The sequence below is a fragment of the Myxocyprinus asiaticus genome, chromosome 19 (assembly GCF_019703515.2).
Source record: "Myxocyprinus asiaticus isolate MX2 ecotype Aquarium Trade chromosome 19, UBuf_Myxa_2, whole genome shotgun sequence".
In the NCBI taxonomy this organism is placed as follows: Eukaryota; Metazoa; Chordata; class Actinopteri; order Cypriniformes; family Catostomidae; genus Myxocyprinus; species Myxocyprinus asiaticus.
The window spans coordinates 30,729,194-30,740,974 of NC_059362.1; the positions used below are offsets into that span (position 1 = coordinate 30,729,194).

General features: G+C 36.3%; 1 protein-coding gene across 1 annotated transcript; it reads left to right on the plus strand.

Annotated features, from left to right (window-relative positions):
- Positions 1-221: 221 nt before the first annotated feature.
- Positions 222-9,512, plus strand: LOC127410001 (superoxide dismutase [Mn], mitochondrial). The gene is made up of 5 exons (XM_051644971.1): positions 222-367; positions 1,050-1,252; positions 8,399-8,515; positions 8,773-8,952; positions 9,257-9,512. The coding sequence occupies exons 1-5, from the start codon at positions 339-341 to the stop codon at positions 9,400-9,402; spliced, it is 675 nt and encodes a 224-aa protein (XP_051500931.1). The 5' UTR covers positions 222-338; the 3' UTR covers positions 9,403-9,512.
- Positions 9,513-11,781: the final 2,269 nt, after the last annotated feature.

Consider the following 11,781-nt stretch of genomic DNA (forward strand, 5'->3'; position numbering starts at 1 on the left):
ATTCACTGTCAAGTAAGGCCTAGAATGACTGGCTGAATCATACCAGTTCGCACAGGGGGGTGCACGGTGTTTGTACCGTTTTTAACTTTCAAAAATGTTGTCCACTTGAGATATCTAAAGTAAACAACTTATAACAATTTCATTTAATAACTTACGTATTAATATATCTTTTATATTCATTCAATAACCAATTACATTTTAGACATTTCGGCGTAATACCCCTATTTGGGCAATAGTGGTACGCTCCGGAACAAGTTGAAGTTAAAATTTCAAGGGCAGGTTGGAATAGATCGTGTTTAGATCCAGTGCATGTGTGTCGGCGCGTGACGGACTAGAACATGCTGTGCAGAGTCGGATATGTCCGCAGGTAAAGTTAGCTGAAGTTTAAAACAGCTTTGGCATTGTGCGCAGTTAAATGACTGTTCAGAAAGGGTTGTTCATTTGATAATGTATGGCGATATAGATAAACTGCGCACTCTTGTCTGTGGTAGAGCAGCCAAGCTAACTGCTTTACACTGTATAGTTTGGGTAACTGACATTACCACTGCAAGTTTTATAACAGATTTGGAAGATTAACTGATGTGTTGATTTGGAACTCTTTAAATGCAATCGCATTAGCTCTCGAAAGGTTGTCAAACAACAGTTTCCAATCAATATGATTTAAATGTGTAATCCAGTTATGATATCTCAAATCAATGCAATTAATTAGTGTGTGGCATAGTTATGGAAATACATGGATGGATGGTGCGTGTGTGTGTGTGTGTGTGTGTGTGTGTGTGTGTGTGTGTGTGTGTGTGTGTGTGTGTGTGTGTGTGGTTTCTTTTAGCTTACCATACAAACCTGCTTTGTCCTTCATTTTGAAATGTATTGAAATTCTAAAATAATGATTTGTTTGCATGCACTCAGAAAAAACTCCGCTTCAGTGTAACAGATATCAGGAAACCACACTACACTATCACACTCTCTCGGTTTTATGCTGCCAATATCTAAAGTCAGGCAAGGTCTACTGTACTGTTACTCGGTTTTATTTTATTTGCTGTCCATTCTAGGTGTGCTGCTACCTTGAACCCCATCTTGGGTGCCGTAGCCTCCAGACAGAAGCACACACTCCCTGACCTCCCATATGACTATGGTGCACTTGAGCCTCACATTTGTGCTGAGATTATGCAGCTGCACCACAGCAAGCACCATGCAACATACGTCAACAACCTCAACGTCACTGAGGAGAAATATCAAGAGGCACTGGCCAAGGGTGAATAAAGATGACTTTGCTTTTAAAAGAAGTATAGAAACCTGAAAGGGATAGTTCACTCAAAGCAGAAAATGTTCTCCTCATTTACTCTCCCTCATGCTATCCTCATGTTTACATCTTTCTTCTGCAGAACTCAAACGAAGATTTTTAGAAGAGCATCACAGCACTGTTGGTCCAAACAATGCAAGAGAATGGTGACCAAAACGTTGAAGCTTCAAAAATCACACGAAGGCCACATAAAAGTAATCCATAAGTCTCCAGTAGTTAAATCCAAATCTTCAGAAGTGATATGATAGGTGTGGGTGAGAAACAGATCAATATTTAAGTCCCTTTTAAGTATAAATCTCCACTTTCACAATGTGTGATTTATGGTAAAAAAAAAGAAAAGGATTTAAATATTGATCTGTTTCTCACCCACACCTATCATATTATTTTTGAAGATATGGATTTAACTACTGGAGTAATATGGATTACTTTTATGTGGCCTATTTGTTTTTTGGAGCTTCAAAGTTTCGGTCACCATTCACTTGCATTGAAAGGACCAACAGAGCTGAACAATTCTTCTAAAAATCTTTGTTCTGCAGAAGAAAGAAAGTCATACACATCTGGGATGGCATGAGGATGAGTTAATGAGGAGAGAATTTTTATTTTTAGGTGAACTATCCCTTTAACTCTTAAATGCATGGGCGTGTTTTGCAAAACACATGGTGTTTAGATGTGGTAGTAATAGATATAAAGTAACAGATATATAAATAGATATCCTGTGATAGTAAACTTAAATAGATGTGAAATAATCCTAAAAATAGAAGTTGAAATATATATTGCGACATTATTACATATCTCAGGTCATTAAAGTACCTATACACTTTTGATAATTATATATATACACTACATGTCAAAAGTTTTGAAACACTAACTCATTCTTTATTATAATTTTTTTTCATATTTTAGAATAATAGTAAAGTCATCAAAACTGTGGAATAACATAAATGGAACTATGGGAATTATGTTGTGACTAAACAAAATCCAAAATAAATCAAAACTGTGTTATATTTTAGCATCTTCAAAGTAGTCACCCTTTGCCTAGAATTTGCAGACATGTACTCTTGACATTTTCTCAACCAACTTCTTGAGGTATCACCCTGGGATGCTTTTTAAACAGTATTGAAGGAGTTTCCATCTATATGCTGGGCACTTATTGGCTGCTTTTCTTTATTATTTGGTCCAAGTCATCAATTTCAAAACTTTTTTTAAATTAAATGTTAGTTTTATAATGAAATAAATTAATATGGTGGCACAATTATATTTTTGTCTACAAAACTAATTTCAAACATTTAAGCATACGCCTTCAGATCAAAAGATTTTTAAGATCATGTGAAATATTTCAGTCAAGTGTTTGAAAACTTTTGACCGGTAGTGTTTATATATAATATTATTATTAATTTTATTTATTTTTTGGCTTTTTTTATTGATAGATGATTCATAAGAGAAAGGTTAAGGAATACTAAAGAAGTTGGGGCATAAATAAAAAAAAAAATGAATAAGGGTAAAGGACCTGGAATGAGGTCCCGGGTCACTAAAGACCTGATGTATGCATTTAAGGGTTAAACATGAGTATCTCTCTTACACAATTCACTAGAAAAGATGTAGTCAAAACAAATTTTTTCTGTGTTTACATCCAGACATTTATTCCATTACTAAATAAGAATAAGTAATAAAATTTATAACATTTTCTCATACATCTCAACCCCTTAAACACTTAATTTGAAGTAATATACAAACTAATTCACTCTTAAATGGAACATATATTAAGGAACAGTGTTGGGTAACGTTACTTTTAAAAGTAACTCGTTAGAATATTGCATTACTCCTACTTAAAATAACTTTCTAATTAATTACGGAAAATAAAGCGTTACATTTTTCTCACGTTACTTTTTTCTCACAGCCACTTTCTCTTCTGCTATTCATTCCATACAAATACGCCATGCATTCTCTACAAGAGACATTACAGGTCATGCTAGCTATTGTACAACACTCATGTCAAAACAACATAGTAAACAAACAGATATTTAGAAATTAGGTCTTCACGTCATATTTATAATAAAGAATCAATAACATGTATATGCATGATTTGTTTTTCCATCAACATGGCAGCCAATATGAATAATGAAGTATAACCACTGTCTTACCTAAAGCAGCAAAATCCAGCACTTGAACCTGCATCATATATGTCATCATATGCGGTGCCCATCGACAATGCCAGAGTCAGCTTAAGATGTTCTTCAGAAGTCAGGATAAAATTCAGTGGGGAATGCCAGTCTAACATGTTTAAGGAATAAGCCTGATGAATAAATACATATTTTTCACTTAAGTCATCTCAGTGCAAGCTCGTTTTGAGTTGATCCACGGTGCGTACAGACGCCACAACTTCAAAGGCGCATTTTGATACAACTTGAATGTAATAGTTTTTAATGCTACCAAAATGTCATAAAAACGGTTTGTTCATGAATCAAACTACTTGTTTATTATAAGACAAAAATGTAGAATCTTTTTAGAAACTTATGTCATTTTCTCTGCGTACACAATCGATGTAGAACGTTGCTCGGAGCGACTGATCCAGAGTCTTTTCTCATCCCATTTTTCCTGTTACGGGGAGCTCTAACATGGAGCAGTTTGGCTGCATAAGTCCATGAATTGAGCGAGTATTTCACCCTGTGTATCATGTCATGTCCAGTGGAAGACAAGTCTTATAATCCCTCTGCCTAAACGTGTTTACAAATTTTTTTTTTTTTTTTAATGCAGTGTGTATTAACACATGAATCAACCACGTTTCACTCAACAGAATTTTGTTGACCTCATATTACATAAACCCTCCTGTTATCCTCAAATTTACTAACGTCTTTTATCCTTGGGGTCAATTTGACCCCAGCAATTTAAACCTCCAGAATATGATTTTTACCTAAGTTTATGTTTCAGGTACTTTTGTTTCACATTTGCATCCAGAATACCTAATGCATGACTATGGAAAAATATGCAAATCGCCATAAAATCACACTGAATGACCTAAAATTGGAAAGAAAGATCTTTTTGGTGTTTTAATGGCTTTATATTATTTCTAAGTACATATTTTTTGTTATTTATAACATTTGGAAAGAAGAACAATTTCTGTTATCATAGATATGGCATGTATTATATTCAGGGTCAGTTTGACCCCAGGAAAAACAAACACAATTTCAAGAAGGATTTTATTTGTAAAACAGAACATCATCATCATCAGAACATCAGTAAGGAACACATAACATCTATATTTACAAAAAAACACCTATAAAAAGTAAATTTGAGCATTGTGTCAGGGATTGTTCTATGCTACTGTAAGTGCTATTTATTCGAATATGTATGTATGAGATAGTAAAAAAAACAAAACAAAGGTACGTAGTCACCAAAATGAGTTTGACAGAATACGAACAGCATAGACAGAATATGAACAGCATATTATTTTTCCTACAGCCCACCAGAAGGTACAGTCCAGCCTTTTGTCTGCACTACTGTGCACATGATGTGCAGAGAGTGTGTGCGTGCTTCTTGCAGACGTATTTCTTGCATTTCACACAGGTGTTGTTGGTCTTGGAGTCATTTCTGTTGGGACAGACCTGGCACCTGCCACATTTCCTGCCTGCAGTTTAAACCACTGGGGTGTGTGTGTCTCCATTTGGATGTCCTTCTCAACAGTTGCAGCAGCTATTGTTGCTCTTGGAAGGCACTGTCTTCTCTCGATATTAGGTTTCACCAGCGTTTAACCCAGCTGTTTCAGGAAAATCCTCCTTCGACTCCATTTTCCGCTGTTCCAACCCTTGTTTATTTCACTCCATAATACAAAGGCATTTTAGGCGCTCGCATCAATGATGTTGAAGAAAATGACAAGGGGCCAACGGGCAGTCATGCGTCGGCAGCTGTAGGTGGCTGTGACCTTGTCCAGATTATCAGCCCCTCCCTTTGTCTCATTGTAGTCCAAGACCATTCGTGGTTTTCTGTCTTCTCTGGTGCTCAGGACATCCAAGTCTTTCCAACTGTCCCCATACACATGCCTCCCCCTTAAGTTTGTCATCTCAAGTATATCCTTTTCGACTGATGGTGTTATGAAGAGCTCAAATGCTGATTTTATGTCTTGGATATGGCTGACAATTGGGGCCTGGAACCATTTTGATGATTTTGACTTGTCGCTCAAGTGGGGAGAGGGACCATAATAACGTTCCATTTTTGGAAGGTAATGTGTCTGCTGGTGGTTGAGAGACAACAGGAGGGTCAACATTAAGAGTCTCATTCTCATCAGAGGATGCAGCATCATAATCAGGGTCCTCCTCAACATTAACCTCTGTCTCAGACACATTTTCCTCTGTCACTTTCACTGTCAAAGAACTGTGACAAAACCTCATTGACAGAAAACCTTTGCTTAGAGGTCATTTTCAATTAAGAGAGATCGTAACGAGAGCCCACAGAGCACCAAGAGAAATGGTTTAGAAGGCTGCTGTGCAAGCTCTTATATGTTTGCTCCTCACCTATGTTGGGTGAACTATCAATGTCCTCGCGAGAATTATGTTTCTCCCTTACCCATGGCGCGGGATATATCAAAGTTCTCGTTGGGAATTATGTTTTCCCTCCCCCATGTCGTGTGAACTATCAGTGGTTCTCGCAATACTACAGGTGTGGTTATGTTAGGTTAGGGCCCTAAAGCAGAGGGAAGTTTTTTGAAGATTATAAAATTGCATGTTATAGTGACCTCAGTATCATCCAAAACAACCAAAACAAATGTATGTAAAATGTTGATATTTCTTTTGTTTTATACAGCTAAAACAGCCTGGGATCAAATTGACCCAAAAGAACACTGACGCTACAAAATGTGTACAGGTCATTGAAAACATATCATGTTAATTTTATTTTTACGCAGTTGTCCCCATTAAATTAGGAAAAGTCATTAAATAAGAAGCAAAAAGACGTTAAACATTGAATGGGGTCAAATTGACCCCAAAGATAATAGGAGGGTTAAAACACGAAATGCGCATGCGTGTTAGCAAGTTGATATACAGACCTCGCCTGTCACTAAAAGGTGATTGGCTCTTTTACCTGCAAGGCGGGACTTCCTTTCTACATCCATTGACTGTTGGGTGCTAGAGCTTCTTGGTTGGGCATTCCAATTTCTCCCATTCGTTTAAATAGAAGTGACTCATCTCTCCCTGGCCTCACACTCTATAGAAATACAATGCCAATCATGCACTACGTTTCCTCCCCGAAGTTTGCACACTTTTACTCCTGATTTCTCGCAATACAGGGACAGTAGAGGTGTACAAAAGCAACACGCTTTTTTTTTTTTTTTTTTTTTAATAAGTAACTCAGATTTTATGGTCTAAAATAAAAATTGTGTTTCCTTACTTGTTACTCAAAAAAGTATCTGATTACATAATGTGCGTTACTTTTATCGCGTTACCCCCAACACTGTTAAGGAATTACATTTTCATTGATCTTTTAAAATGAAAGAGTTACTGTACTTACTCTTTCAGAACCCAGAAGCTTCCTGCCCAGTCTAAAAGAAAATGTATTGAAATTAAGCTGCAAAAAAAAAAAAAAAAAAAAGACTCATTTGGAAGTTCTTGGATTTCTGATGTCAGAATCCTGTTTTTGGAGCAAAAAATGACTAACGACTAACATTATAAGTGGACTACAGTAAAAAAGTTTAATGATTTGATGTAGGCCTATATACCAATAAAAAGGGAGAATATTAGCAATGTAAATGCTTGTCCGGATTACACTGGCGGCCAAAAGTTTGGAATAATGTACAGATTTAGCTGTTTCGGAAGGAAATTGGTACTTGTAATTCACCAAAGTGGCATTCAACTGATCACAAAGTATAGTCAGGACATTATTGATGTAAAAAACAGCACCATCACTATTTGGAAAAAAGTCATTTTTGATCAAATCTAGACAGGCCCCATTTCCAGCAGCCATCACTCCAACACCTTATCCTTAAGTAATCATGCTAAATTGCAGATTTGGTACTAGAAAATAACTTGCCATTATATCAAACACATTTAAAAGCTATTTGGTTTGTTAAATGAAGCCTAACATTGTCTTTGTTTTTGAGTTGCCACAGTATGCAATAGACTGGCATGTCTTAAGATCAGTATTAGCTCAAAAATGGCAAGAAAAGAAATTGCTTTCTCTAGAAACTCATCAGTCAATCATTGTTTTGAGGAATGAAGGCTATACAATGCTTAAAACTGCCAAAAAAACTGAAGATTTCATACAAAGGTGTACACTACAGTCTTCAAAGACAAAGGACAACTGGTTGTAACAAGGACAGAAAGAGATGTGGAAGGCCAGATGTACAACTAAACAAGAGGATAAGTACATCAGAGTCTCTCGTTTGAGAAATAGACAACTTACATGTCCTCAGCTGACAGCTTCATTGAATTCTACCCACTCAACACCAGTTTAATGAACAACAGTAAAGAGAAGACTCCAGGGTGCAGGCCTTATGGGAAGATTTGCAAAGAAAAAGCCACTTTTGAAACAGAAAAACAAAAAGAAAAGGTTAGAGTGGGTAAAGAAACACAGACATTGGACAACAAATAATTGGAAAAGAGTGTTATGGAACCCCATTGAGCTTTTGTGGGATCAGCTAGACTGTAAGGTGCGTGAGAAGTGCCCGACAAGACAGCCACATCTATGGCAAGTGCTACTGGAAGTGTGGGGTGAAATGTCACATGAGTATCTGGACAAACTGACAGCTAGAATGCCAAGAATCTGCAAAGCTGTCATTGCTGCACGTGGAGGATTTTTTGATGAGAACTCTTTGAAGTAGTAAATTTTATTTATTTATTTATTTATATATTCTTTACAAATTGTAATAGTAATTATTCACGTTACTAATGTCCTGACTATACATTGTGATCGGTTGAATGCCACTTTGGTGAATAAATGTACAAATTTCTTTCCATAAGAGCAAAATCTGTACATTATTCCAAACTTTTGGCCACCAGTGTGTGTTACGAATAAATTAGCGTTTACTAGATTCCAAGCAATCAATATATTTTTTTAGATTGTCTACATTGTGAATTACATTAAAGTAAGCTTGATCTTGCTGTGTTACAGGGGATGTGACAACCCAAGTGTCCCTTCAGCCTGCATTGAAATTTAACGGTGGTGGTCATATTAATCATACTATATTCTGGACGAATCTCTCACCAAATGGTGGAGGAGAACCACAAGGTAAGAGCCAATGATGTTTATGTAGAACTCTTTCTAATGTCCTCATCCCTCTTCCAAGCCCATAACTTCTAATCAACCTGGGTTTTACTGTTAATTTTGCTCAATCAGTTTACCCCATGTGGCAGCTTGATATGTAAGATTGCACACATTAATACATTTGAGATGCCACAAGAATGATTACATTTTTTTTTTAATACTTTTATATAATTTATGAAATGCATAGTTGTAAATTGAGTTTTTGTTATTTCATATTGCAGGGGAGCTGTTGGAGGCCATTAAGCGTGACTTTGGCTCATTTCAGAAGATGAAGGATAGGATGTCTGCTGCCACAGTGGCTGTGCAGGGCTCTGGCTGGGGCTGGTTGGGCTTTGAGAAGGACAGTGGGAGGCTAAGGATTTCTGCTTGCTATAACCAAGACCCTTTGCAGGGCACTACAGGTAAATATTCCTCAATGAGTTGTAGAGAATTAAATTATGGTGCTGAAGGTAAGAATCCCCTAGGGTTTACACTGTAAATAGCAATTTTCATACTCTTAACAAGGCCTTAGTGTATGCAGTACACATGAAAATGCTCCTGCTTATACATAAGAGCCATCCATATATCTTATTTAGCAGTTGTTTGTGTTCCCTAAAGTTAAGTAATATTCTGGTAGACCACAAGAGAGGAAAAAAAATCAACTGTTTTTGTAGGTTAAAAAGAAGTATTTTACCTTTAATTCTCTGTTTACCTTTTAAATTTGAGGTCTCATCCCACTACTTGGGATAGATGTCTGGGAGCATGCATACTATCTGCAGTACAAGAATGTCAGACCGGACTACGTTAAGGCCATCTGGAATGTTGTGAACTGGGAGAATGTCACCGAGCGTTTCCAAGCTGCCAAGAAATAAATTACACCACACTTGGTTAAAAAAACAACACAGTGTCTATTTATATCTTTGAAGCACACAAATAATCATACTGCATTACAACTAATAAACTTAACTCAGATTCTAGAGAAGTGTTATGGTTCATGACATTTATGATACAGATTTGTGCATCGTAACTCCTAGCTTAAATTTGCGTTTGAGTTCAACTTGATTATTATGTAAGGTATTGTTTTCAGTGCACTGAAATAAAATGTTTTTTTTTTTTTTTTTTTTTTTTTTTTAACTGAACATTCTGTTTACTTGATTTAAAAAAAAAAATTTTTTAATTGAGACTAAATAAGGTAAATTTTTAGCCAGGAATCTGGGTGTCTTTCTGTTAATGTCTTAACAATTTTTAGCTATTTTCAAGGGTAATATGTTAAAGCTAAGCTACAAATTGTGTGTTTTATAACTGATCTGATATAATTTAATATCAGATTTATGCACAATAAAGGAGTGAATATGGTACTTGGGAATCTGAAACTAGTAAAAGAAGGAATTTCCAGGGAATGGAGAAGTCATACAGTAGTGGCCAAAAATATTGGCACCCTTGGTAAATATGCGCAAAGAAGGCTGTGGGGAAAACAAAATCTGCATTGTTTAGCCTTTTGATCTTTCATTCAAAAAATTCACAAAAATCGAACCTTTAATTGAAGTAAAACAATTAAAAAGGGAAATATCTAATTAAATATTTTTCTCCCAAACGTATTGGCCATAATTATTGGCACCCTTTTAATCAATACTTTTTGCAACCTCCCTTTGCAAAGATAACAGTTCTGAGTCTTCTCTTATAATGCCTAATGTGGTTGGAGAACACCTGGCAAGGGATCTGAGACCATTCGTCCATACAGAATCTCTACAGATCCTTCAAATTCAGAGTTCTATGTTGGTGGACTCTCCTCTTCAGTTCACCCCACAAATTTTCTATGGGGTTCAGGTCAGGAGACTGGGATGGCCATGGCAGAACTTTGATTTTGTGGTCAGTGAACCATTTTTGTGTTGATTTTGATGTTTGTTTTGGATCATTGTCCTGCTGGAAGATCCAACCAGGGCCCATTGTAAGCTTTCTGGCAGAGGCAGTCAGGTTTAGATTTTTTATGTGTTGGTATTCGATGTCCATGATGTCATGTATCCGTACAATCAAGATGCAGCACCACATTTAACCGTGGGCACTGAGTACTTCATCTCTGTGTATGCCAACCCATCTCTGGTGTTTGCTGCCAAAAAGCTCTTCTTTTTTTTTTTTTTTCATCTGACCATAGAACCCGGTCGCATTTGAAGTTCCAGTAGTGTCTGGCAAACTGAAGATGCTTGAATTTGTTGTTGGATGAGAGCAGAGGCTTTTTTTCTTGAAACCCTCCCAAACAACTTGTGATGTAGGTGACGTCTGATTGTAGTTTTGTAGACTTTCTGACCCCAAGACCCAACTAATCCTTTCCAACTGATCCTTGTAGAATTTTTGGCCACTCGAACCATCCTCCTCACAGTGTGTGGAGACAATATAGACACATGTCCTCTTCCAGGCCGATTCATAACATCTCCAGTTGATTGGAACTTCTTAATTATTGCCCTGATGGTGGAAATGGGTTTTTTCAATGCTTTGGCTATTTTCTTATAGCCACTTCCCATTTTTGTGCAGCTCAACAACCTTTTGCCACACATAATATATTCTTTAGTCTAACCCACTGTGATTGATGATTAAGGGAATTTGGCCTGTGTGTTACCACATATTTATACCTCTGTGAAACAGGAGAAAAATATTCATTTAATAATGAGATATTTCCCCTCTTTCAATTGTTTTACTTCAATTAAAGGTTAGATTTTTGTAAATTGTTTTGAATGAAAGGTCAAAAGGATAAACAATGCAGATTTTTTTCACAGCCTTCTTTGCTCATATTTACCAAGGGTGCCAATATTTTTGGCCACTACTGTATATGTCAAGCTCTTATGAATTGTTTTAATGTTATAAAGGGTTAGTTCACACAAAAATGAAAATTTTCTCATCATTTACTCACCCTAGTGCCATCTCAGATGTGTACTGTATGACTTACTTTCTTCTGCTGAACACAAAGATTTTTAGAAGAATATCTCAGCTCTGTAGGTCCTCACTATGCATGTGAATGGTTACCAGAACTTTGAAGCTCCAAAAGGAGATACATTTTAAATTTTTAAAGCATAAAAGTAATCCATACACAGGGTTGGAGAGTAACGGAATACATGTAACTGGATTACGTATTTAAAATACAAAATATAAGTAACTGTATTCCACTACAGTTACAGTTTAAATAATTGATAATTAGAATACAGTTACATTCAAAAAGTTTTTTGATTACTGAAAAGATTACTTTGCATTTTATTGTC

Excerpts from the sequence above, each read along its gene's own strand:
- LOC127410001 (XM_051644971.1), top strand. The coding sequence starts at position 339 with ATGCTGTGCAGAGTCGGATATGTCCGCAG. Across the intron at positions 368-1,049 it reads AGAGTCGGATATGTCCGCAG|GTGTGCTGCTACCTTGAACC; the intron begins GTAAAGTTAGCT and ends TGTCCATTCTAG. Across the intron at positions 8,953-9,256 it reads CCCTTTGCAGGGCACTACAG|GTCTCATCCCACTACTTGGG; the intron begins GTAAATATTCCT and ends TTTAAATTTGAG.